At 44.6% G+C, this 22,913-nt stretch overlaps 1 protein-coding gene across 1 annotated transcript in view; it reads left to right on the forward strand.

Moving 5' to 3' along the window:
* MEIS1 (Meis homeobox 1) overlaps window positions 1–22,913 on the forward strand; it is a 113,114-nt gene that overhangs the window by 43,989 nt on the left and 46,212 nt on the right. Inside the window, exon 8 of the mRNA XM_063328397.1 lies at window positions 14,554–14,699. Coding sequence (XP_063184467.1) covers window positions 14,554–14,699 — 146 coding nt within the window. The remainder of the gene's footprint in view (window positions 1–14,553; window positions 14,700–22,913) is intronic.

Consider the following 22,913-nt stretch of genomic DNA (forward strand, 5'->3'; position numbering starts at 1 on the left):
CGACCTCGGATGTGTAGAATGCCTTCTGGGCTGGTGAGAGAGGAGCGTACGGGAGAGCACGGGCAAGAGTGTATTGCCCTCTCCAGGTCTGTTTTCCCTTGTTCAGGTAGCTGCTAAGATCACATTCATTGCAAATATGGTGGTTATGTCGAAGTCTTTTCCATATAAATTGTTAAATAAAGTATAAGTAAGAATGCTTTTTAGCTGAACTTTGAGTTTCAACCGGCGATTATAGATGAAAATTTCTGTCTTCCCTTCTCGCCTGCCTAAACCACGTATTGCAGGTGAAGCTGGTCAGGCAGTTAAAATATATGACAAAACGTGAAGCTGCTTTGCATAGAAAACAGCAGCGTGATGAGCAGTGGTTCAGAGGCTGGCATTGTTGGCGACTGTTCAGATAGTTGGCAGATATTTGTGAAAGCATTTTCCAGTCTCAAGAGAATCACCAGTTTTGGCATCAGTGATTATTGCTCCAGCATTGCGATGGCAAAGCATGCAAGTGTGTGACTGGAGACTTCTTTTTCTGCCTGAGAAGCCTTGGTGACCCAGTCTGAACACTGAGACACTTGCCTCCAGGTGGTAAGTGGCCAGCCATACCGCAAGAGTTGTGTACGGATGAAGCAAGCAGTTCACAGTCAGAAAATTGTGTTTCCATCCTGCTCGATATGCGATGAGTTTATTAGAAGAGACTCAGTCGGAGTGATGGTGAAAACTGGAAATAGTATTTACTAGGATTTACTTGACTCTCACAGGATAATTTGAATATGGGTTTGCAATACTTTCTTTTCTGTTGATGCTCATCTGAGCATGTGTCTATATTTATATTACAAAACTATCCTGGTCTTCAGCGAAATAGTCTGCTAATGTTTTGCCTGCCTTTATCAAGCATGAAAGGACCACTCTGATTCATATTTTTAAGGGATGTTATTCTGACCTCAAAAAATGATACTTCTTAGCCAGTGCCAGAAAGTCCTTTCTGTGGTTTCAGTCCCCATTTCTTTAGCAATTAAGAATCTGGTGGCATCAGAATAACAACAGGTTTTAATAGCCATTTCAGCTACCTCCATCACGGCGAGAAGGCGTGCAGGGCTTCTGCAGAGCCTCGGAGCTCTGTGGTGTGACCTCAAGTGACCAGACACAAAAACCAGTGCAACTCGTGAACGGAAAGGTCTGCATCATCCAAACTGTGCTGACTCTTGTCCAAGAACACACTGTTTACCTGTTCCTTCCAAATTGGTCAATTTTCTGCAAGACCAAGACGCGATTTTATTTTTTTCTTTTTTTTCTTTTGCTTATCTCAGTGCGACTTGGCTGGTTTTAGCGGAGCTACTCTTCGCTTATGTGTAGATGTACGGTGAGGATCATGTTTTCTGTTTTGGCGATTGAAGCTGAGTATTCCCGCTATCGATCTGTATATTTCCCTTCCTTTGTGTCTGAAGATATTTGTATATTCATCTGCAAATATGCAGGCTGACCACTCCAATCAAAAGCAACACATCTTACCTACCAGTTAACTCCAAAATGCATCTTGCTGAAGGCAATGTCTGAAAATACATTGCCGTGAGCATGAAGCAGCCAAGCTTCTGCTGGCCCTCAAGATGTGTACCCAGACCTTGGTGAAGGGTGGGGTTTTCCTTATCCCAATAAATAGATTTTGTTTGGGGAGGCTAGAAGCAGAAAGAGAGAACGTATTTGCCTAATGTTAAATAAAAGGCTGTTTATGCCTAATACATTGGCAGAATTATTCCAGAGTAGTTCAGCCATGAGAAAATACGGTCCTTGTGTCACTGCCAAGGTCAGAGAGACCTATGGTGATCTGCAGAGTAAGTTCAGGTCGCCCAAATTAAATCTGCCTAGGGGCCGACTTAGCTCATGCACCACATTTTTTCTGAGATTTATAAAAGCAAACATCTTCTATAGATGAAGGCAGGGCTAAGAATGTGGTGAGCTCTCCCCTTTTAGCCAAGGTCTCCTGTTTTTCCCTTCTCCTTTTCAGGTTGCTCCTTCCATTTCCTTTCCATTCTTCTCTTTGCCCGGCATTCACAGAATGCTCAGAAAATCCAGTCTTTTCCTTTGCGTGGCAGCTGTTGCCTATAAAACCCTTCTGGTTGATACCATATGCATGGGAAGGTCACAGGGACATTGCTGGTGTTTGTCTAGGCGTAGCAGTGGCTGTCTGCATGTGCATGGTATGTCCTCCTCCTCAACTGTCCTTCCAGTTGAGAAGCAAGTCTTGAAAGTTTTGGCAAGAAAGATGGGGTACGCAGGCAGTAGAAATATATTTCTTGGTAACCTCAGCTGAGAAAGTACCATCTGAGCAAGGGGACGGTTGGCAGAACCATTTTGAAGGTGAAGCTGGTGACTTCGTAGGTACTGCCAGGCTGCCCCAGGAGGAGAAAGATCAAGTGGTGAGCTGGGCAGATGAGGGTCCTCTTCCATCACCAGTGGGTGGAAGGGGCGAGACAAGGTCCTCAGCCCTTTCAAGAAGGATGAGGTTGCTTCAGCAGAAAAACAAGATTATTTTTCCATGTGGTCTCTACCTGCCTAGGGGAAGCTGATGCCTGTGGTTTTCAGCCTGCCAGAACCTGAGGTTTTCTTTAACTTCCTTGGTTACTCATTAATGTCATTTTAAGTACATCGAATTACTAAAAGCAGGCAGTTTTTGCTTTCTATCCATTTCTACTAGTGTTGCTATTAGGGATAATGACAAATGGTGTGAATTGAAAAAGAAACACCAGAAATCTTTCTGGCTTGCTTTTTGAGGGGTGTTTGAATTTGTGTTTGGTTTTGGTTTGGTTTTTTTTTTTTTTTGAAGACACTGGATGGCTTTTTGCTGTGACCCAGCTTTGCCTTGAGCTTTCTGTGGGATTTTGGTTAAGCACTCTTATTGCGAAGGAATGGAGTCAGAGAGAGATAAATGGAAATGACTGAGTTACCTCCTTCCCATCTGTCATCCCTCTCACAGTGGTTTTACCTACCTTTGATGCCACTAGATGTAGTGACATGAATAATACTCAAATTCTGGAGTGCACCAGAAGTTTTTCCCTTTTCCCATCAGTTTGCCTATTTAAGGTAATCCTGGGTAGCTGATGTCTAGGAATATGTAGTGACGGAAGATGGAGATGAAAATAAGGAACCTGTGCACCTGTGGGTGATATTCAGGGGAAGTTTTTAAGTGTCCAGCATTGATCTGACTTTGCTTTCACCTTCGTAGCATGTTTTGGACCCTCCGACATCTGTTTGCTCCTGGATGATTTGCATTTGGGTTTGTTGTTTGTTTGGGTTTTTTTAATTTAGGAAAAAAAAATACCCTAACCTATAACTGCGCTGTAAAACAAACATCAAAACACCAGAAGCTGTGATAGAAAGTTATAGGAAACCAAAAACAAAGCAGTGACATGAATACATTAAGCTGGAGCCAAAGGGGACGTGCAGACTTAGTAGGACTGAGGTGTCTGAAAGGGCTGTCAGTGCCTGCGTGCCCCTGGGGTGGACCGTGAAGGGAGCTCAGCGTTGGTGCTGAGCCTGGTGGCCATGAGAAGTAGGGTCAAAACCCACCTCCCCATCACTGTTATTTCTCCAAAGGATTCTCCAAGCCCTCTGAGTTTCCAGGTTCTGCTGCGGGGGCTGGATTCACACCAGCTGCCTGGATGTGTTCTTGTACAAGCCCAACCTGCCCATGGTGCCACCCCACCTCCCCACACCCAAGGGGTGTTAGCAGGGGGTGAGAAAGGAGAGTCTGCTTTTAGGGGGGGGGAGTGTTTGTAGCAGAAGGGGAATTAGTGGCCTGAGCACCACGGCGGTCATTGCTCGATCCCTCCCAGCCATGTAGAGCAAGGGAAATCTGGGCAGAGAGAGCAACCCTCTTCTGCGCCCTACCCAAATTGGGGTTTTCTAACCCCAGTTTGTGTAGATGGGCTGGAGTGAAGTTGAAGCTGGCTACCGCTAGTGGTTGTGCTTTGGTTGGTGCAGAATGACACCCACGGGCACCCTCCATCTCCGGTGCCACGCTCTACCATGTGCTGCCTGTGTTAAGCCGCAGAAGAGATGGTGAGAGATGATTTCTGAAGGCACCCCTGTCCTGCTCCCCGTGCTGAGGGGAGGGCAGCGAGAGCCATGCAAGCAGCAGCGTGCCTGCCGGCTGGCCACCAGAGCTGACGCTACCACGCCTTCCCTCTAAAGCCCAACTTCAGGTTTGTTTTTCCCATTGTGGGCTTTTTTTAAAAGCACTTGCCTCATCAGAGCAGATTTGCCTTTTGTGTTGGAGAGGGACAGTCAAGTGGAAGAAAATTTTGTGTGAGCTTGGCTCTGTCAAATCTACTTATCTCCTTTTGGCTTCTGCACCTCCTTCCCGAGGAACAGCCTCCTGCTATTGTCACGGGCCCTCCAGAGCGACCGGCTTTTGCTGGAAGAACAAGAGCAGTGGATTTGGAGCAGTGGGGACAGCCTAAGAAAAACATTATTAATTCTGTCTACGCCTTTTCCTTAAAAGGTCTGACAGAGGGTTGGTTGTTGTGTAATTAAGGTGTTTTTTCCTGAGATGATTACGTGCGTGGTAACATAAGATTTTGTCTTTGGAGAGTGAGGCAGGCTTCTTCTGAGCATCCCAGGCAGCGCTAGGGCAGGGTGAAGGGAGGAGTCCAAATGCCATCCATTCAGTCATGTTTGCAAATATTCCTAACATTTGCTTAGAAAACAGGGAGGATAAATGTTTTGGGTCCAGTTCCTGCCCTGATGCTATGGAACCCAGGTATTGGGCAGATACTCACAGCAGGTCGAGGGAGGGGATTCTGCCCCTCTACTCTGCTCTGGGGAGACCCCCCTGCAGTGCTGCCTCCAACTCTGGCACCCCCAACATCAGAAGGACATGGACCTGTTGGAGCAGGTCCAGAGGAGGTCACGAAGATCCTCAGAGGGCTGGAGCACCTCTGCTCTGAGGACAGGCTGAGAGAGTTGGGGCTGTTCAGCCTGGAGAAGAGAAGGCTCCGAGGAGACCTTAGAGCCCCTTCCAGTCCCTAAAGGGGCTACAGGAAAGATGGGGACAAACTTTTTAGCAGGGTCTATTGTGATAGGACAAGGGGTAATGGCTTTAAAGTAAGAGAAGGAAGATTTAGATTAGATATAAGGAAGACATTTTTTACAATGAGGGTGGGGAAACATTGGAACGGGTTGCCCAGAGAGGTGGTAGATGCCCCATCCCTGGAAACATTCAAGTCCAGGCTGGATGAGGCTCTGAGCAACCTAGTCTAGTTGAAGGGGTCCCTGCTTATTGCTGGGGAGGTTGGACTAGATGACCTTTAAAGGTCCCTTCCAACCCAAACTATTCTATGAAACAGTTCTTTTAGGTGGATGTGGCCAGCTCTGTTCTGTGCCCTCCTTTCCATAGCTGTGAGATAAAAGGTCCTGCATTGAGAACCACCAGGCTGCCTCAGAAGGGTTTTTTTGGATTAGCCCTCCATAACAAATGAAAATTGTCTTCCTCTTTTTTTAAAATATGAATAAATAATTGATTTGCACCTTAAGTTTAAAGCCAGGTGTGTTTTTGCTGACTGCCTAATCAAGAGCTTCAGCAGCTATGATTTTCTGGAGTAATGGCTGCAGCAAGTGGACCTTTATAAGGTTTTTTTGAAGCATAGGCAATGGCAGCTGAGATGTTATTACTGTCAGAAGAGGAAAAGTAGATGAGATGGGGGCATTTTATTCTCACCCCTTTTAATTCTGCCTTTTGCAGTTGCAAAGTGACCACTGTATGTAGGGAAATAGAGTATGTGGTGCCGCCGTGGCATGCAAAGTGAAGTTTAATGTTAGTTTTCTTTTAGTTGTGTCGTGGTTTTCATTGTCAGATGTTAGTGATGGACTAGGGACAGGGAAAGTGATAACTTACTGGTTTTGATACTACTTTTAAATCTGTGGCAGGAGTAGAAGAAAACGCATTGCATATCAGCAAGAACTTTTTAACTTGACACAAACCATGTGGGAACTTCCAATTGCAAATACCTCATGTGGACTTGGTAGGTCATGAATCCTGACTTGCCTGAGCTGCAGCTAGACTAATTCTCTCCTGTTCATTATGATTATATGACGCCCGTGACATACGGGATCCAGCCCTGCAAAAGAGGATTTTGGGCAAACAGTGTCTGAACTATAGTTACCGCAGTGCATACTGCAGCATGGGCCAGCATCGGTTGCTCTTGCGTTAGCCCAGATGAAAATGCTTTAGTTTGGTTCAACCATCCTAAGCATTTTGGTTTGTTTTGCCCAACAATTAATTTTTTTAAAACTTTTTTCAATAGAAGAAGCTAATTTTGAATGGCTTGGACAGTGTCAAGGTTCTGGCATGTATTGTCTGTTGTAACACATGAAACCTACAGCATCATCTCCACTGGTGCGGGCACGCAGGCAGGGCCCAGGGCAATTTAGCTGTGTTTGGGGAAGGAAGCCTACTTAAATGCTTCACTCTAATAAACTGTTTCTACAGATAATACGTCCCTTAGTTTATGCGCAATATGCTTCTGATCGTTGCTTTGAGCCTCTTACAGCTGCTTGTGCTCAGTCCAAGAGTCAAGTGTCTTAGAAGCTGGATAAACACAAAGATAGAGACAGTTGTTAAGGAGCTATAGAGATTTACAGAAGTTGACCTCGTGGCCATTTGGGGTATCAGTTGGGCATATTTCCCCCATGGCAGAGCAGTCCTGTGCTCCTCCTGCTCTTGCTTGTGCTTCTGCTTTGCAAGGGAGTAAGACCAACCAAGCCCAATGGTGGACTTACCTGTGTCTCAGCTGTGTGCGGTTGGCTTCTCATGGAGAAGGCAACTGGTGGGACCCATAGCTGGGAGGGTCAACTCTCCAGCTGAGGCTGGAGAGAACAGGTTTCTAATAAAGACCTATATTTGAAAAAAATGAGAGAATGACTGAAAAAGAGCTTTTCCCAAGAAGTGGTAGGGTCATCGCGCTGGCTTTTAGGTTAGGAAAAAACCCACAACCGTTTAAGCTTTTTACCATTCTTGGTTAAAGCAGGATGTTTTTCTGTTTAACTAGATACTTTTCTGTAGGGTATTTGCTTCCAACTGCTCAAAGTAAACGTCTGTTGCTGGCAGCAGAGAGATGTTTGCTTCCCATACAATGAATTGCTTTCTTTTTAATATTTCATTCGTCACATAGATGCACAGCTCCAGAAGTATTGCACAACTTACCCATAAATAAGGGAGTTTTCTGAACGCCGTTAAGAAGTGCTACATTGTGCAGGAGAAGAGGTTTCCTTCGTTTCAGCTGTAAAAAGCTGCCAAACAAATGAAAATAAGTAAAATCTGTGGGGTTTTCCCCCCTATTCATCAGTGCTGTTTTTACTCTTTGCGTAGACAGCTAATTTGCTTGTTGCTTGCCTGAAGGGAATTCAAGTCAAAAAGGAGGATCGAGTTACTACAAAAAGGTGCTCCTGTCTCTAAAGAACAAAGTTCAATGATTCAAGAAAAAAAACTTTGAAAATCTGTCAAATGCCAGAGTGTAATTTATACTTGTCCAGGTTACTCCATCTAAGAATATTTGTGTAGGATATTTTTGCAACTGTTTCCTTTAGTAACTTGTAAATATGCATACTATCTGTGACTGACAACCTCCTACTGCTTATGTCATGGTCTGAATCCTTGCATGAAACATGCACTGTTATCTCCTTAAGAGATGCGTGCAAACCCAAACACATAGTATTTGTGCCTTGCTAATGCTCATTTTCAACCTTCTTGTCCTCATTAACTTTTTATTGAGTGTATTTGAGAAGGCTTTTTCCTTAAGGAATAAGAAAAAAAATAGGTCCTTCGTTAACATCACTTTTCTTATTCACAAACAGACCTCCACCATCGTTGTAAATAATTTTTGGGTCTGTTCTGTAGGCCATTCAGTGTGCTGAGATGATTGCCATTGACCTCAGGAACTCCTGGGGTGGGTGCTTCCATCACATCTGGCTAATCGTGGATCCAAACTAATGGAAAATGTTTTTGCCTGATAAAGAAATTGCACGGTTGCTTGAAGCTTTCTGAAGTACCTTTTTGTTGGTAGCCCCGTCCTCGGCTCATGTGCCTTGCTTAGGCATTGGCAGGTTGAGAGCAGTAACAGTGGATTAGTGTTACGTAGGCAATATATAGGTGCATGTATGTGTAAATTTTAAAATAATGTATTTTGGGGAAATCTTCTAAACTCACGGGCCTTTTCCTGTCAAAACTTCTAGTTCCTCTCAACAAATAGGTACAACTTGGGATTACCACCTGAGCACACGTCCCAGACTGTGCCAGTGCCTTCCAGCTCTCTTCTGGCATAGCTGAGCACTCAGCCCCCTGTGCTGCTCTGCTTCTCTCCTTCCCCACCTTGCTGTCAGGAGGAATGATCGTTTCTGAGTGGTGAACTCGTCCTCGCATGTCCTGTAAGTGTTTAAGAGGCGTTTGGACAATGCCCTTAATAACTTGCTTGAACGTGGTCAGCCCTGAATTGGTCAGGCAGTTGGACTGCATGATCGTTGTAGGTCCCTTCCAACTGAAATAGTCTGTTCTGTCTATTCTGGCTGTGGACATGAAGATTGGCCACCCTGACTCACTTCAGAGTCATTTGGGCGTGATTTTTGCTCGCCTCATTCCTTTTCTGAGTTGGAGCTAGCTGTGTCAGAAACAAATAAAAAAATTATCTCCAAACCTTCATATTCTTCTTTGATTGCCCAATTCCATTCAATGCTGGTGGTCTGAAACGGCAATCCTTGTTTTAAGTCCTGTGAACAGTAAGTTGTGGCAGATTCCTTCTCTCTTGCTCTTACTTTACAGAAAAAACTTGTTGCATCCTTGGACCTGCTTTTTGAGAGTTCATAATTTTGTACCTTGTAGGAAAATGACATTTTGGACACAGGCCTGGTTTTGCTCTGCAAAAAGTCAGCGTGGTAGATGTGTATCCAGCAAACCGGAGATGTGTTTCAGTAAGGGATAACAGAGGTAAAGGCGTGGAGATTATCATAGTTACTCTAAATTTGCACAGAGCACTGAAGACAGTTTAAAGAAAGTCATTTTGCCACTTAAAATCTCTCTAGTACATCATGTTGCTTAAAGTTATTAACGAATCCTGCTTTCCAGTTACCTGGAAAGGTTGCTAAAGAGATTTGGGTTCTTGGAGGGGTTAAAAGAGAAAGGAACCAACAGAGCTGTGGATGGACAGTGAAGAGTTAAATATTTGGCTTAGATAACGTAGGATTTCTCATGCTAGCAGAAAGAGGAATTTGAGGAACTCATATTTAAATACTTTAAAAAAAATTTGTGATAGAATTTAAAAAACAAAATCACCAAAAAGCCCGTGAACTTTGAGGCACCGTGTTTCAGTTCATAGCGCTGAAAACATTGCAAGTCTAGTACAGAAGTCAACAGGTTTTGTCCAAACACAACGGATGCTTAGATTATATTAGCTTATTACATGCAAAAGTAAGTGCAAACTGTAAAGTCCTTCCAGAAGGCAGACTTCTTCCTGCTTTTAACAGGAGAGATTTGGGAACATAAAAATAATTTCAATTTATAAGTGTTGAGTCTTTTGGAGGACGCACATTTAATGGCGCTGTCTGGTCCAGGGTGCACCTAAAAGTTGCTCTGGGTCTTTCCCAGGGCTTCTGGGTTACATTTCTTTCACATTTTCTTCTATGAACTCCTTCAAGTGGTGGATTTAGATGCTTATGAAGGAGTGGACTGTAAAAGCTGTGGAAGGTGGCATTCATGGCGTGCTTTGATGGGCCTCAGTGAAGCTGGTGCCCTCCTCTCACCTCCTCCCAGCAAATTGAACAGTGGACCCCAAAATCTCTCTCAGCTCTCCCGACAGAGGCGTGGGAAGCAGGCTTTTTTAGGAATAGTATGTTTTGCTTTGATATAAAAATGCTTGTGCTCCAGAGACAGATTTGATCCTAGTACAGGGCTACGTGCAGTGAGAAAGAAGCTGTTGCATCGGCTGAAGATCTTGTAGTAAAACTATATTTGGCACTTTGCTATTGAGATTTCTGGTCATTTAAAGTCATTTGAGGGTGGCATTAGTCTAAAGAGCCCCATGCAAAGGCATGGATTTTCTAGTCGAGTGAAGGGCCGGGGTTTTTAGGACACTTGAATTTCTAACCTTTCTGAAATGGCTCCGCCTTGGGATTGGGACTATTTATGTTCTATCTGAGCAGCTTCTTATGGTAGCATGTCTGAGGGTGGTTTCAGGAGCTGGGGTGGCTGGAGGTTGCCCGGCTATGCCTTCCCAACACTGCAGGGTGATGATGGCTCAGTTTGGTCTAGTGTGGAAGGGAGGGAGGAGGCTTTGGACCCATCACCTCATTCCCACGACAGCGTGTGCCAAGCTGCTCTCCAGAAGCACTGATTTTGCCAACAAAGGTTTATCGCAGCTCACCCAGGACAAAGAAAGCATTACCCACTCGAGGAGCCGCCATAAACCCATTGCTGCTTCTGCCTCCCAGTTTCTGGGGGGAGTGGGAGGGGAAGGGAAGTCGTAGGAGGCACTGGCGGAGGAGGAGGGATGCGGGGTGCGGGGAGAGGCCTGACCCATTCAGTGGGGCTGAATACGATAAATGCCCGCTTTCTCCTTTCTTGAAAGGAACAAGATAGCGCGGCCTAAATGCCTGGGTGTGCTTAAATAGGCAACTCTGGGACGCCGGGAGTCGAGGGCGTTTGAAATTAGAGCTGCCTGACAGCCAGGGAGCTGCCACAGGTCACCTGCCTCGCTCCATGGGGACCGGCCCAGGTCTGGCAAGAAATTGTCCACGGACGAATTGTAGTACAAATTCCTTTCTTTGTTGGTTGGCCTCTTTCACTAGACCGTGGCCTATAACAAAAAAAAAAAATTGTGTAAAAACAATTCTTAAATATTATTGGAAAGGGCAAATGGCCACGCAGAAAGGTTTGACAGGTTGACATATGGCGCCTGGTTTTGCTCGCTGGGGAACGGGCGTGTGGAGCCCGGGCTCTCCTCCTGCTCCTCACAGGCTCCGTATTCTTTCTTTCTTTCTTTTTTTTTTTTTTTTTTCTTAAATAGCATCTAGTTGCTGTGCAGAGTCGCTGCGCTCCCAGCAATTTGACAGGCAACGAGTCTGCTTCAGTGATCTTAAATCCTTTTAGACTAATTTGCGAGCGAGCAGAAAAACAGCTCGCACCTTTGGATCCAGCCCTCGAAACCAGAGGATCAGGTATTGCCAATTAAAGTGCCATTTCCCACCACCATATCAAGACAGATTACTCCCGATTCCTCTGATAATGTCACGCCGCGCCTAAAGAGAAAGCCAGCCGGAGTTTCTCCACGGACAAAGGATCCGCGTGGACCCAGCTCCTGGGTGACGGAGGGAGCGGGATGCGGATTGTGATGCAGATCGTGCATACGGCCGTGCATATGTGTGGCATAAAGGCCAGCGGTGCGCCTGCTCTGTGTCCCCCCTCTAAATAGCCACGGGCCATTTTGAAGAGCCTCTGGCCCCTCAGTCACTGGCCTACTAGTTAATTGCCACACGGACTTCGTGACACATGGGCAGATAATATGACATTTTCGGTTTCTGTCACTAGCAAACGCCACGGCGTTGCTTGCACTAGTTGCTAAGAAGCTGTCAGAAACCATTAGCAGCTGGCTAAAGTTGCCCTATGGCATTTCCTCATGGCATCAGCAAAACAAGCATAAATCACCCAGCGGAGCCTCCCGCTATACTAATGAGGCTGTAAGCTTGTTTATGGACTAGCATCATTTCTATGATTATTTCCACCTTTTCAGTTCGCCTTCATTTTGGCGGCGGGAGAAGTCAACTTCAGGAACGGAGTCGCCGCTGACATTTTACAAATGCGGTTCGTAGCTGCTACCGTGTGGCTGGTCAGCGGTGCTTCAAGTTTGTTTAGTGATCTTTAAAAAGAGGAAAAGAAGGGAGAGGGGGAAAAAAAAAGGAAGCGGGGGGTAATCTCTGGAGACCTCACAGAGGTGAGCGGATCGGGTTGCAAAGTAGATGGAAATACTAAAATCCACAGTTGAGCATTTAGACTTCTCTCTGTGGTTTCAGTCTTTACGGGATCAATTTTCCAGTTTAAAAAAAAAAAAAAAAAAGTGGAGAGGTTAAACAATTTCTAAAAGTCTAGCAAAGCATTTGCTCTTAGGATAGCCGGGTGCTTTCTTATCCTCTCCCTGCCTTTCGCTTTCGCTAACTTGTGTCGGACAGGGCCAGGGTTTATTGTTTTAGGCTTTTCTGAACATGCACCAGTATTTACACTGGATTGAAAGCATTTGCTTCCAATGAAAATCTTGTCTTAGATTACAGCCCAGCAGTGTAATTTCCCTCCCAGATGGGAGTAAAGTAGCAGTATTTGCCTAAAAACAGTAGGAAGAACAAACTGTGCATTAAGCCAAGGCTGTTTTTGGCTTGAGCTAATGATGTAACAGAAACCTTTTATTTGGGATAGGTCACCGCCAGGGATTGAAGGAGGTGATCTGGCTCGCGCTTGAAAGGTTTCTCCATTGTATCTACATAAGTCTTCACTTAAAAAATCCTGTTCCTAATGCTTCTGCTTTCATAGAGCAGAAATAAACAGGAAAGGTTCTGGGGAGTGTTATAGGTGGAATGCAGAAAGCTTTTCCTCCCCTAATGGAGGATATAATTCAGGTGCCCCGGAGGCATGCTTTCAGGAATTCTCTTGCCCGAGGTAATGGGAAGCTAAGGCTGCTTGAAGGCCTTGATTATCTATTGATGCACAAAGCTGGAAAAAAAGTCATCTCCCTTGGATTATAGTAGATATTTCCATAAATTATCAATGAGTCCTCCTCCCGTCAGGCACGAGGCGATGCCTGCTAAATTAATCTGAAGGGGGTTTGAAATGAGGAGAGACTGTATGTAAAAAAATATGGAGGGCGTGGGGGGGAGAGGGCGGGTGGACGGTGGCAGGGAGGTGGTGAAAGGCAGTGTCATTAGGTTAGAAGCTTTTCATTTTTAATCGATGAATGCGTAATACTTTTCTTTTCCTTGTTTGCCTCTCGCAGACAGAAAGTGGATTAGCCCGTGGAATTTTAAATGCTGTTGAGTTGTTTCCTTTGCTCATGTTTCTTTTATGAATTATTATTTTATATGGTGAATTGCTTCTCTGTATAAAAGCCTCTTTTTTACATACTGGGCTTTCAAAGGATTTGTCGGATATCTGATTTCTTCATAAAAATCTTGTTTGTTTCTATAACTACCCAAGGTTACCATTTCATTAAAGACACAGGCCAAGTCATAAGGACAATTATAAATTTGCCACGGTCAGTAAGGTACTAAAAATATCACACTAATTATAACTTTTTTTTTTTTTGGTGCTGAAAGCTGTTTAACAAATCATAATTTTGACAGTCTACATCTTATTTTTTTTTTTAATATTTTTTATTTTTATCCTAACAGAGATAGTTTTGATCAGCCCAATTCAGATGACTCTCTTGATCATTCTTGCCCCGGGGGTGTAAAAAAACACTTGCCTAATAACATCACAACTCCATGTTGCTACAAATACGGTGCCCTCAGAAGCTGGGTTATACCCTTCAATCCACATGCAGAGAATGATTTGCTCTGTGGACTTGTTTATAAACTTGCTTTCAGGATTTGAAACAAAAAACTGCAATGAGAACAGACCGGGCACTGCAACTTTTGTTTTCCTTTGACCGGTCGCCTGTCAGCCCAGACCCAAGTTGGCTGCTACACAGTGACGTCCTCCCGTAGATCAGTTGCTAATGTGATGAGAAGTGTCCGAGACCTTCTCTGCATTAAGGAAATGCATTCTGGCTCAGTTGTTGTTTAACGGGAGCAGACACCTATTGCAGCTGTGGCACACCAGCACAAAGCAGGGTGTTAATTCCTGCGGTGTACGTCAGATTGGTACCTACTTATCCCCGTATGAATTTCTTTCAGCTGGGGCTGGGAAGAGGGGAGGCCAGTTAGCTACCCACCTCCCATCCAAAAGTCAGGGCAAGTCGGACATCTATAAAAGACTTAATATAAGCGATGCCCCAATCCTCAGGTTGTTTCGGAATTTGGGGAGAGAAAATGATGTTGCAAGAGAGCTGCATTCACCCCGCTTTTTGCATCCCAGGGTGGGACGGGGCACCCAACTTCACACGTGTCATGGGAATGGGACACCATCAATACTTTCCTAATTGCCATCTTGTCCAAAGTGGCTGATTGGGATGAATTTTTGGAAAGTGACCTAGTGTGAAGAAAAGCCACCGTTTCCACCTTTGCAAGCTGGATGCTTGCAAAAAAAAATATTTTTTTTTTTAAGCACTTTTTGGTTTGGATTATAGTGCTGAATCCAGTGGCAGAAATGGTCACACTGTCCTTCAGGATAAACCAGAACGGGGCCAACATAGTCCTGAGACCCTCCCTCTCCCCATGTCTCTTCCCCTCCCCATCCCCTCAACCCCTGGTGAATTACGGTGTTAAAGAATTTATACCTCATTTAAATATTCATGCAGTTTATACCCAAAGCCAGGCTTCGGCTGAAGTATATAAAGGTAGCATAAGTCAAAATTTGATTCACTATATTTACAGGTGACGGCTTGGACAACAGTGTAGCTTCCCCCAGCACAGGTGATGATGATGATCCAGATAAGGACAAAAAGCGACATAAAAAGCGTGGCATCTTTCCCAAAGTAGCCACAAATATCATGAGGGCATGGCTGTTCCAGCATCTAACAGTAAGTGAACTCTAGATCACATATGCAAAATAAAACATGGAAAATGTCATAGTTGTAGTAGTCATAGAAAGCAAAAAAAATACGTATGATGTTACTGACAGGCAGCTCAGGGAACTTTTCCAAGCAGAGTTGTTGTTGTTACCTCATTTGCTAGATGCCAGGGGAAGAGCACGGAGCGTATGTTTTATGGTTTTGGGGGTTTTTTTTGTGTGTGTGTGTTGTTTTTAGATTTATTTTTTTTTTTTTGGTTCGAGTCGCAGTTGTTAACAGGACGTTCACCACAAAGTGTGACTAAGCTTATCCTAATAACCTCGGAGACCTGTCCTGCCCTGCTGCTCGCACAGCTGCAGCTCCCCTCGGCTCATGTGGGAATCGCTGCTTCCGAGCAGAGAGCAGCCGAGTTCGGCCCCTGGTTCTTGTGCTCCGCAGAACTGCGGAAAATAACTGGGGAGATCTAAAAACAAAGCAAAAAGCAAACAAAGACCTCATTCAGATGTTTGTCAGAGATCACCAGAAGCTTCATGGTGAAAGGTCTGAATGTATCTGGTTTAATAGCAAAGTATAATTTTTTTCTTTGAGACATTCTCATTCCCAGAGTGTAAGTTACCCCTGTATTTAACATTACGAAGGGGTGGGGGGATGTGCAGCTATTTCTGTTGCCACAGCTACCTGTATTTTTCATTTTGGTTCCTGGGATTAGAAATCAAAGCTCTAGACAGGTGTGTGGGGTTAAACTGGATGCTGGAGCTTCTTTCAAGGCTTTATGTTGTGTACCACACCTTCTAATGTCAGCATTTAGAAAAAGTGTTTTTAATGCCATTCTCCTTTTTCATCAAATTGTGGGTGATCTGTCACGGTGGGAATGTGGGCCTTCGGCCCCAGGTTTTCTGGCTGAGTTTCTCTGGGCCAGGAGGACGAGGGGTGCTGGGAGTCTGCAGGCGGTAGCGAAGAACAGCTCTTGCCTCTAATCCCAGCGGTTGCCTCTCTCTCCCCTGCCTGTCGTTAGGGTCAGGATGAAACCAGAAGCCGGCCAGCTTGCCCAGCCCCGGTGGGAGCCCTGCCAAGGGTATAACTCGTAAACCGGAGGAAGCGCTCACGCACATCACCCCTCCGTCCCCCCCGCTGAGCCAGGAAACCAGATATCTGCCGTGACTCTTGTCAGCACAGGGATCAGGCAGGGAATCCGGCCCCGCGCGGTCCTGGGTTGCTATGAATGAACCTTCATACTGGAGCACTCCTCCTCCGAGGCCGGAGAGGATATCTCCAAGTTAATCCCTCTCTCTCTCTGGCAGGCTCTAGGTCAGCCGTGCCCCAGCTTTGCCAGCTCCTTAACCCTGTCCCTGGTGCGTTCAGCGCATCGCTTCCCCGAGGTCTCTTTTGGTTTTGGTGTCTCCCCAGTTCTAGGTCCTCACCAAAATGCGCTGACATCTGGTGTCTCTCCACAGCAGATGTGGGCTTAAGGACATCTACCTCCAAAAAGGGCCAGGGATGCTGTGCCGGCAGCGATGCTCGCACCATTCTGACGCAGCTGGTTTAGATTCTGGTTTGAGGAGATGCCCTGGAAGCTCTGCAGACGGGACAAGGCACACCAGGGGACACTGAGCAACTGCACCTCAGTCCCCATAGTTCCCAGCTGAGGAATTGTTACTATTATTAATAGTATTAGTATTTTTTTCCTGGAAGTGGCCTGTTGCTGTGTTTGTGCTAGTAGATTAACCATCACCCAGGCCTGGGCACAGAACGTGATGGTCTGTCCTGTTAAACTGCTTGAGCAGTCTCCAGATGCTCTTAGACTGGGCCAGCTACCAGCACCTTCCAAAACCATTCCTGGGAGCACAGCAGAAGATAGCAGGGGTGACTCCCAAAAGACCTCGTGGCAGGAGCATTTAGCTACGTGGGCTTGACCTGACCCTGCAGCTGGCTTCATACACAGCCTCAGGACCAGAGAATGGACCCTGTCACCGTTTCGTCTAGATTAGGTGTAGGGTGCCAGTGGCTTTTCGCTCTTCTCCTGTGCAGTAATGGTATGCAAAAGAGAAGGTGATAGTGCCGGTGGAGCTTGCTGCAGTGCTGGTAGCTGCCCCTGGGAGACAACATCCGGACTCTTAAGGTGGTCTCTTCTTCTGGCAGGCTCAAATACAGAAAGAACCCCCCCAGGACCTATGCAGTGAAGCTGCTGCATTTTCTACCTTGCAGCACCGAGCTAAAGCTTGCTTTAGAATTCCACCATCCCCTGTGCAGATCCAGCCCAGCCAGGTGAAGTGCAGATTTATTGCAGGACAGCTTTCTCTTCTTCTGGCAGCATCATGGTGGCTTCAGGCTTGTCTTATCAATTCGGTAAGGCAGAATTGGTTTGCCCAGTCCAACCTTTTCCAGCTAGGACCTTGAGACAGAACTTTCAAAAGCCAGCAAAACCCTATGTGGGGTCATGGACAGTTTCCCCAAATTAAAACATGGCTGGACAACATGGTAGGATCTTCCAAGCATGTGTCTCAGCTGGGAGTGCTATTGCTGGAGAGAGACGGCTCCAGAGAACCTGTGCATCCAGAAGAGCAGTGGGTCTTCTGCATGGAGGAAGATGTTCTCCAGGCAAGCACATTGATAACATGGGGAAGTGTCAACACTCTTAGCGCTAGAGCAATATAACGTTTTGACAAACTGCTTGGGGTGCTGTCCTCTCTGCAAGAAACCTCAGGCCCAAATCATGGCTGCAATCAGAGCTGAGGAGTAGCGGGGTGAGAGACCAAAGGAATTAACTCCAGTTCATTTTTGAGGGTGTCGGGGCCTCACGGTTGCTCTTAAAACCCCACACATGGACACGACAGTGTCCCCATCTGGACTCCTTGCTGAGGAGTGGTCTGCTGAGGAAACTAGAGATCCCATCTTAGTTATTTTATTTATTTATTTATTTATTTATTTATTTATTTATTTATTATTAGTGAATTTGGCCTTCCCTAGGGTGGACATGAGGTCCTCCCTAAGACGGGAGGTGAGGAGAGGGAGGGAGGTGGCTCTGTTCCAGCAGGGGACACGTCAGGGCACGCAATACATACCTCCCTTTTGCCCCCAGCGCTTAACCTGCCTTCACTTTCCCATCCAGAAAATGGCAGGGAAGAAACGAGCAGTGGTTAACCGCAAAACCCAGCATCTCCTTGACCGCTGGTGCTTCCTAACCGGGGTGTTATTTGGGAGCCCTCCTTTTCAAAGGCAAATTTTATTTTTTTTCCCTCACAATTGTAATATTAATACACATCAGTGGCACGGAATTCAACAAAATAGACAGTAATTGCTGTGTCTGTCATACTAATGATTAATGGTTGGAAAGGCTTAAAATAAATGTTGGACTAATACAGTCTTTTAAAAGTGTATAGGCTGGTTTAATTCCTTCTATGCAGTTATTCCATCTCCAAGAGTATTAAGTCTTCCTTTGTGTACTGACTTAACTTCCTAAGGTTGGCCCTTTACTTCTCGTTTCCCACTTAGGAGGAAATTCTTTTTTTCTTTATTGAAGGAAAAAAAAATAAAAATCAAATGCAAGGCCATAGCCTCTGCGGTTGTTGAAGTGTTTGGGCAATAGTTCCCGCTCAGTGGCACGCTGCAGCCCCCCCATTATTTTGACTGATGTGCAGAACTGAGTTGACGTATGCCCAAAGGGTAAGCAAGCACTGTGCTCTGCAGAGGCTGGCAGTATGCTCTGAAACACTTCAGGGGATAAATTCATCCAAATTGCCCCCCTTTTTTTTTTTTTCTTCCTTCCCCTTAGAATAATAACAACAACAACAATCAGCTAAAACAATAGGAAAAAGCTGTGATCAGACTTACACTTAGGACTTTGCAGGATTTGTTTTTAACTATTTGCTATTCTGACTTAATTTTGATTTAAATGTCCGGGTTGGAAGAGCTGCCCAGGTTGGCTGTTACTTAGGTGAAACGTAGCTGTGGGGCTCGGTGCAATTTTTGATGGTAGATTATGACAGCAGCCTGTAAACTTTGAGGTTTGTGAAATCTGCTTTTAGGATTCTGCTATAAATTTGAGGTGGAAGGAATGGCCTGTTACTATTTGGAAATGGTAGATAAATAAATAAATAAGGCTGCTAATAGTTTGGTGAAGAGGTGAGGACATGCCCAACCTGTAAAAACTGAGTCAAAAATGAGGGGAGGCTTGTGGGGTGGCATCAGATGAACATCAAATGCCATGGCAGGGTCTCCAGGAGGGACTGCGGCGAACCAGTCCTGTGGTGGAGCTGAGCTCCGGAAAGTTGCCCTAAGGATAATTTCAGGGTGTGCTATAGCACAGCAACATTTTACAGGCTCTCTTACTTTATTTTATTTTTTCTTATTATTTCTTGGATCACTTAACATTCAGGGATCAGATCTCACCACCATTTTTCAAGCAGATCTCCTCGCTGTAATGTTATAGCCCTCAGCAGGGATTGCAAAATAAGGGAAGAGCTTGGAGGCAGGGAAGGGGAAAAAAAATAATCTTGCCTACAACCAGATCTGTGTAAATTTAATTGTGGCAACAGGATTAGTTTCTGCTTCAACCCATACTATGTTTTTGTCCCAGTAATGGTACCTTTTGGTTCAAACTAGATGAAGGGAGTTTTGGGGGGGGGCGGGGTGGTGTCTTTGTTTGCTCATTGTGAATTCTCTGCATCCTTTAAATCCAGCTTAATTTAAAATGTGGAGATTCAAACCTCATTTTGGGGATTATACGATGTAATTGGTTTGTTATATGATGAGTATTTGATGATCTTCACGTTCATCATCTAATCAGGCAAAAAAAAGCCATAAAATTATAATCCCAAAAGATGTTTAATAACAATTTAAACTATTGAAGGCTTTATTTAAGCACATTAGGGGATTATAAACTACTTTTTTTTTTTAATGGTGCCAAGAGGTAGATTCAAGGACTTCAAACACCTTTTAAAAAACAAATTGCCATGATTTAAAAAAAATGAATGGGCCAAGGATTTCTTTCATGTAAATCCCATAATTTAATCATTATTTTTAACTGCTTTTAAAACAATTTCCTTAAGAGGTTAAATGTTACTGAAATGGGAGACTGAACAGAAAGTAACAGACGTAGCTAAAAGACATTGACTTTACAGTAAAAGTGAAAGGGTTTTTTTTTATTCTGTATCTGGATTTTGAATCTTTATTCGTTGTTTGTTGCCATTCTATTAAGCAAGAAAACTTACAATAAGCAATATGCAATCTATTTAGCAAAGTTGTTGTTTGTATAAAAGAGTTTATTTGCATACAGGTATTTGAAGGAGGGACTTTATATCTGGATCTAGCTGAGAAAAATAGTCCCTGTTGCTTCAAGGATGTTATTCTGATACAAAAATACTATTTATTGTACCACTTAAATCTATAAGTTTTGTTTATGTATGAATATTTTAAAGACTTGCAACTTTTTAAGGTTAAAGCAAGTGGATTTCAGGTCTTCTTTCATCTGTCTGTCATTATGAGCTATTGCCTTGGGACGATGAGAGTGGGGTTAATTTGGCTCCCTGCCCCTATTCCAACGGGATGCTTGTCCAGTTTTGGAAAGGAACGTAGTGAGAAGGCAGACGAGTACAAAACTAGGCTGCTGAAAACGTAAAAAGGGGAAATAATTGACTAAAACCGGTGAGGATTTTCTTTGCTGTGCTCTCCGAGAGGGTTTAAAGGCATTAAAACAAACCAACCCCCCTGAAAGTACAACTTGCAACGAGTCTCCATCCTGCACTGATACTTGCTCTGCGAAATGCCAGTGGGCTCCTGGAGCTCATCTGCGTAACAGGGGTCATATTTCCCGATATTGGACTCAGAATGGGTGTGGGGGGTGTCCCCCCCCCTTTATCCCAAATACGCCAGTCTCCTCTTTCACTTGATTTTATTGTGGGCAAAGCTGTAAAAATCTTTCTTCCACATCTGCGAGACTTCTTAGTGCCAGCTGTCCCAAATTCCTGGGAAAAGCCAGGCTTTTTTAGCTTGCTTTCGGTGGCCCGTGCACCACTGTCCCCTCGGGGAGGTGGGAGCCAGGGCTCATCCTGCTCCCGGCAATGGAAGACTTGCCGGAGCACCGAGCAAAAGCATCCATCACAGGCTGGTGCAGGTAACCCAGGATGAGGGTCCTCAGCTCCCTTCTGCTGGTGGAGGTGCTGTGGCAGTCGTCTTCGATGGGAGAAAATGGGAAATGTTATTATGGGAGAAGATAATTATTCCAAGGCTCTGTCAGAATTGAATTGAGAGCTCCAGAAAGAAGGACAAACAGGATTTAGGTAACTTGGTTTGAATTAACTTCTTAACCCTTCAGCCCTCCCAGAGTTTGATGGAGGACACTGACTGTCAAAACCTTCAGCTTTTTCTTTAATCTTCCTCAAATTTGTTGGTTTGACCTGCTGTCCAAGGATTGGCCCATTTTCTAGCATGGGTGAATTTTGCCATTTTTAAAGAAAATTGTTGGGTTTTGGGGGGATACCTTTGGCAATGCTGCTGTTGCTCCAGTTTCATGGTTTCTTGGAAAGTGCACGTCTCGTGTACTGAGATCTCGTGCTGTCCCGTAGATTATTTAAGTTGCCGGCACTGAGCTGTGCTACAAACCTTTGGTTTTAGACCAGAAAGGAAAAATATAGGGTGCTTTAGTCAGTTGGTTCAAGGAAACCAGATTCCTCACTTAGGCGCTTCTCAGGTTCAGAAGTGTGGTGTGGTTACAACACCTGTATTTTTTTTCCGTATCCACGATTCAGTCTCGTTTCTGATGAAGACAACCATCACGTTGTCTTAAACTACGTGGTGTGAGACATCTCATCCTGGGCTCCTCGCAGGTCTCAGGAACAGCAGTGGTCCAGGGAAGTATTTTGGTTGAAATCAGAAGGTAGCCAAAAGCCTGGGCTAGATTTTAGACAGAGGGTGTCTATTCCCGAATAGACATCTTATTGGCTATATGGCTATCTTATCTTTTTCCCAGTTTCCCACAGTTTCCACCTTGGAGGCACTGTTGTACCAACGTGGAAGCCACCAGCCCATTAAAGAATTTGAATTATTTGGAAGCTGCTGAAACACATTAGTATTTACACACCAGAAGAATTTCACATCTGAGTAGAAGCGAGGGAATACTGAAAAGTTGAAACATGATAAACATTAATTCAGATGTTAAATTATACTTGCTCTGGTTGTACTAGAACTCCTTTTGTTTGCATAAATATGCTGGGAAATGAGTTTACCAGCAAGAATGTTTGCAGTAATAAGAATTTTTAAGTCAACAGTAGATGCTTTGCTTTCTTCTCCACCCTCTCCTTTCTTTTTATATTTGCAGCTGTGATATTTTGCGTGTACAACTTCAGTTTTGAAATTGGCCTCCTCCAGTCAAGGCACAGAAATGTGCTACGTGACGTGCTGTCTTTCTGCAGTCAAAGCAGACACACGAAATTCGAGTATCCCATTTTGAAGGGGGAGAGGGGGAGGGAAAAAGTCCGACCACCAATTTGTAAATCTGGAAGTATCCGCGGAAATATTTTGGCAAATAATTTGCAATATGAAGTACACCAAAGGCAACAACAGTATCTTGGCAAGCAGTGGGTGAGCAGGAAATGAGGATAAATTCATGGGCTCGGTTGTTCATTATTAGTTGTTTGTTTAGCTTGTCCTCTAACACAGTTGCTACAAAAGAGCCTATGTTGATTCTCAGATATGCTTATGTATATAAGTGCCAGTGTTAATTTTTTATTGGCAATCTCCTAACTCTTGAAGGAGTTTCACAGTGCACACGGGCAAGCGAGCGAATGACTTAATCAGATCAGGTAAAGTGCCAAAATATGAGGCACCAAACCAGTTGGGCGCATATCTGATGAGATGTGTTAATCTGTGGTGTAAGATAAGCTGCCTTTCAAATCGGGTCACATTTGGAAGTGGTACATCAAGTTGTGTAAGATGCATTCCCTTCCTCTGGCATAGAGTATCCTACATCTGTTTGCATGAACTTAACCCTTGTCTGAATGAACCGCAACAGCCATACTCTGGTGAATATGGTCTGTTCGTTGTTCTGGGACAGGCATGAGAAGTGAGTTGGTTTTTTTTACCCGTTTTAAAAATTTTGTTTCCCTTTTTCCTGCATTTACCTTCAGCTACATAGAATCTGCACTGTTACTGCTTACACGTTTTTTCTCGTTGCATGTATTCAAGAAGCCCTAATTCCTAATAATAATGGGTTACGTTTACTGTCTG

The sequence above is a fragment of the Chroicocephalus ridibundus genome, chromosome 3, assembly GCF_963924245.1.
Source record: "Chroicocephalus ridibundus chromosome 3, bChrRid1.1, whole genome shotgun sequence".
Classification (NCBI taxonomy): Eukaryota; Metazoa; Chordata; class Aves; order Charadriiformes; family Laridae; genus Chroicocephalus; species Chroicocephalus ridibundus.